Here is a 3,292-nt window from a genome sequence, read left to right on the forward strand (position 1 = left end):
CAGCAGGAAGCCTTGTGGTTTTAACCAGCTGGGCTAGTTCTTGGGTTCTGACATACACATTTAATTTCATGTTGGAATGGAGTTCAGCTGGTGAATCATCTTCCTCCCTGCATCAAAACACACAAATACTGAAGAATTTTTCGTGCCTATTGTGACCTTTATAGTATTTTGCAGGAACATTTTTCATCTTCAGTGGAATGTGTGCTTTAACTATTTTATTCATATGGAGGTTGGTGCCAGAGACAAAGGGACGGACACTGGAAGAAATACAATCAACATTAATCAGCTCATAGTTGTGATCGGGAAATTCTAAAGATGGTACAATGTTGGGCTGAGGACGTGAAATTTTTCCTTAATTATTTTAAAAAACAATTATATGTAATGATTTATGAATAAAAATAATGAAATCCTGAGTAAGTTGGGAAATTACTATAACCTCAAAGCAATTATTTCCAGTTCAACAAGTAATGCACAAATCTAGAGTTCCAGTCCAGTATGGAATGAACACGTCTAATCAACCTTAAGAACAGAAACAAGCAGCCCAACTATGTTATCAATACTATCAGAACTTGAGCACGGAAAAAAATAACAATAATAATAATGGCAAGCAGCGTTTTCAAATATATTTGAAAGCAAGTCCACAAACTAGGAATCCTTGAAACTTCCAAGACACGATAAACAACAAAAATCCACTTCACAGGAAACTTCTACTTCTTCTCTTCCTTCTCGGCTTCTGCAGCCCTCTTCAACCTGACACCAACATGGCGTGCACTTGTGCGCTCCACACGGAGCTTGTCATAAGCCCTGAATGACTTCATTTCCTCAGTGACCTTCACAAGCTCCACCGATGGCTTCTCCAGTACAATAGGCATAATCTGTCCTTGTACTTGGGTTGCAGTTGCCAGTTCCTCAGGAGCAGAATCGCCAGCCTGCAAGGAATGCATGTATAAAATGAATTCCAAGTAGAAAACCAGACGATCATCATATAATTCAGCCATACCACAGAAAGTACCTTGAACTTGCGAGCACGTCTTGGGAAGACAACCAATTTGGCCTTGTATGTTTTCAGCCTCTGAACATTAGCTTGGAGACCCTCCAGAGATCGATTCCTGCGACGGTGATCAACTGCAATTCCAATTGTTGGAGCAAGTTTCTTTGGAATACCAGCAGCCTAGTGAAGAAAAAAGAAATGGTTTATTCACTATACAAAACTAACAAACATATCCACAGTTACCACGTAGAACCAAAAATATCCAAAAATTACATAGAAAGTGAAAACCATCCCCAAGACTCTTGCAAGACCTAAAGTAATTTTACATATCCATGCTCCCAGAGAAATGTGCCATGAAAACTAGATACATACATACATATCCATCTCTATTAAATGTTGATACGAAACATTTCTAAGTTAAAATTTGAAACTGTGCAAAGTAAAAATACAACTCTATATCGGAGTAAATACAGATACCCTAACCTTAAATCTCTAAGCAGATGAACGCAATTAATAGCAGGGGGGAAATTAAGCCCTTCGAAGACTAGAAGATAATGAAACATGAAAAAATAAACGAAGAATCAGGATAGTAAAAAAAAACAACTAACCTTGAGTTCTTCAAGAGAAAAACCCCTACCAGCTCTCACTTTCATATTATACTTCAAAGTCTGGCCATGTACAATGGGTCGAAGAGGTCCGGCCGTAGGTCGAGGAAAGATTTTGACTGCCTTCTTCTGACGAGCTGAAGATGGTTACAAATAACACAGGCATAAATATTCTTAATATAACTATTTCCAGGAAAGGACCCTACATGTAAACAGACAGACCAGAGATGGGTATATTTGATTAAAAGATAAAAACTACATGTAAACAGACAGAAGCCACTCACCTATGCGTCTGCGGGTCTTTCGGGCTGGTTGGTTAAACCATGTCTTGACATAGTTTTGCCAGTGCTTCTTGAAGTGCCCATTGGGCACAACATTGTTATGCTTAACCATGTCTTACCTGAGCCAGTACAAGTCACAGAGTGAGAGACACGACATGTGAAACGAATCATGCTGACAACGTTAAGAAAGCAAGGCTTAAACTAACAAAAACTACAAGCACGCTATATCAAAACTAAATCACTTAGTCACTTAGATTAACCATTAACTGGCTTCCTATTGGACAAAACAAGCTACAAATCGAAGCAGCAGGATGGAGAGCACAAAGACAATGATAGAGAAAAGGGATAATAATTTGGAGGTGGGAGAAAATCCAAAACAGAAAATCACTTAATAACTCTTGTGCAAGCTAACCAGCAGGCAATAGCAATCCACAAGCTAAAAAAAAAAGAAGCAATGCTTAAAACTCGTCAGTAGATCCAACAATGTTCTTGGTAAAGCAAGCGAAGTACAAGAAAATGGTTACCCAAATTCTGGGTTACTTACAAAAAAGAAACTGAAGGCAAAGGAGAGACAAGAGAGACACCTGTTAAGAGAGAGAGGCGCGGCCGTTTATGAGAGGATGAGGAAGGGGAAGAGGAAGAAGAATTCTAGGGTGTAGGGTTTTTTAGGGTTAAGCTTTTCGCCTTTCAAATGTGACAAAGCCCAATACAAGCCGGCCCAACACCACTAACCAGATCTGGTATTATTAATTTATTATGTAGATTTAAAAGATATTTAGGATGCAGCGCATATTTTTTATTTAAAGTAAAATTAAAATTATTTTGTATCTTTAATATTAATTTTTTTATAAAATTATAAAAAAATCATTTAATATTTTTTCAAGTATTCAAAATCTGTTAGAAATAGTATTTATCATTATATTTTAATTTGGATTGGCTAAACAGGCAATTACTTAGTTAAAACAGTATTTTTTATTGTATTATTTTAAAAAAATTCATTTAATTTAACTTTAAATCGTTTTTATTTATTGCGGCCCTAGGGCATTTTCCATGAAGAAAAATATTCATTTGGACTTGGACGAGCACATGCTTCATGCTTGTCATTTGCTTTTTTTTTTTTTTGTTATTATTATTTCTTTCTCAGTTACCTCAGGCGAGCGAAATGGTAAGTGACGCTACAATGATAAATATATAAAATTAAATATGTTTTTATAATATTTATGGAATAAATTTTTATATATTTAAAATAGAAGGTCTCGAGATATATTTTTAAATATAATATTTTTATTTTTAAAATATCACTTTAAAAAAGTTTTAATTCTAAAATTGTATAATTAAAATTTAAAATGACTAAAATAATTATTATCATAATTTTAAAACCTGACTCGAATGTAAATTCAGAATAAAACCAAGGT

The 3,292-nt window shown here is 35.1% G+C and overlaps 2 protein-coding genes across 3 annotated transcripts in view; one reads left to right on the top strand and one right to left on the bottom strand.

The window, feature by feature from the left end:
- LOC105117533 (sugar transporter ERD6-like 3) overlaps positions 1-569 on the top strand; it is a 6,039-nt gene extending 5,470 nt beyond the window's left edge. The window contains exons 18-19 of the mRNA XM_011015222.1: positions 7-90; positions 175-569. Of these exons, the coding sequence (XP_011013524.1) occupies positions 7-90; positions 175-293 (203 nt within the window). The 3' untranslated portion in view covers positions 294-569. The remainder of the gene's footprint in view (positions 1-6; positions 91-174) is intronic.
- Positions 552-2,572, bottom strand: LOC105117532 (60S ribosomal protein L13-1-like). Of its 2 annotated transcripts, none has more exons than XM_011015220.1 (5): positions 2,462-2,572; positions 1,881-1,996; positions 1,600-1,733; positions 1,013-1,171; positions 552-929 (listed from the first exon to the last, which is right to left on the bottom strand). In XM_011015220.1, the coding sequence occupies exons 2-5, from the start codon at positions 1,987-1,989 to the stop codon at positions 708-710; spliced, it is 624 nt and encodes a 207-aa protein (XP_011013522.1). In that variant the 5' UTR covers positions 1,990-1,996; positions 2,462-2,572; the 3' UTR covers positions 552-707. The 2 variants fall into 2 exon arrangements, with proteins under 2 accessions (XP_011013522.1, XP_011013523.1); XM_011015221.1 differs by having other exon boundaries at positions 2,422-2,520.
- Between the last annotated feature and the right edge of the window lie 720 nt (positions 2,573-3,292).

This window comes from Populus euphratica, unplaced genomic scaffold (genome assembly GCF_000495115.2).
Source record: "Populus euphratica unplaced genomic scaffold, PopEup_1.0 scaffold1396.1, whole genome shotgun sequence".
NCBI classification, from domain to species: domain Eukaryota; kingdom Viridiplantae; phylum Streptophyta; class Magnoliopsida; order Malpighiales; family Salicaceae; genus Populus; species Populus euphratica.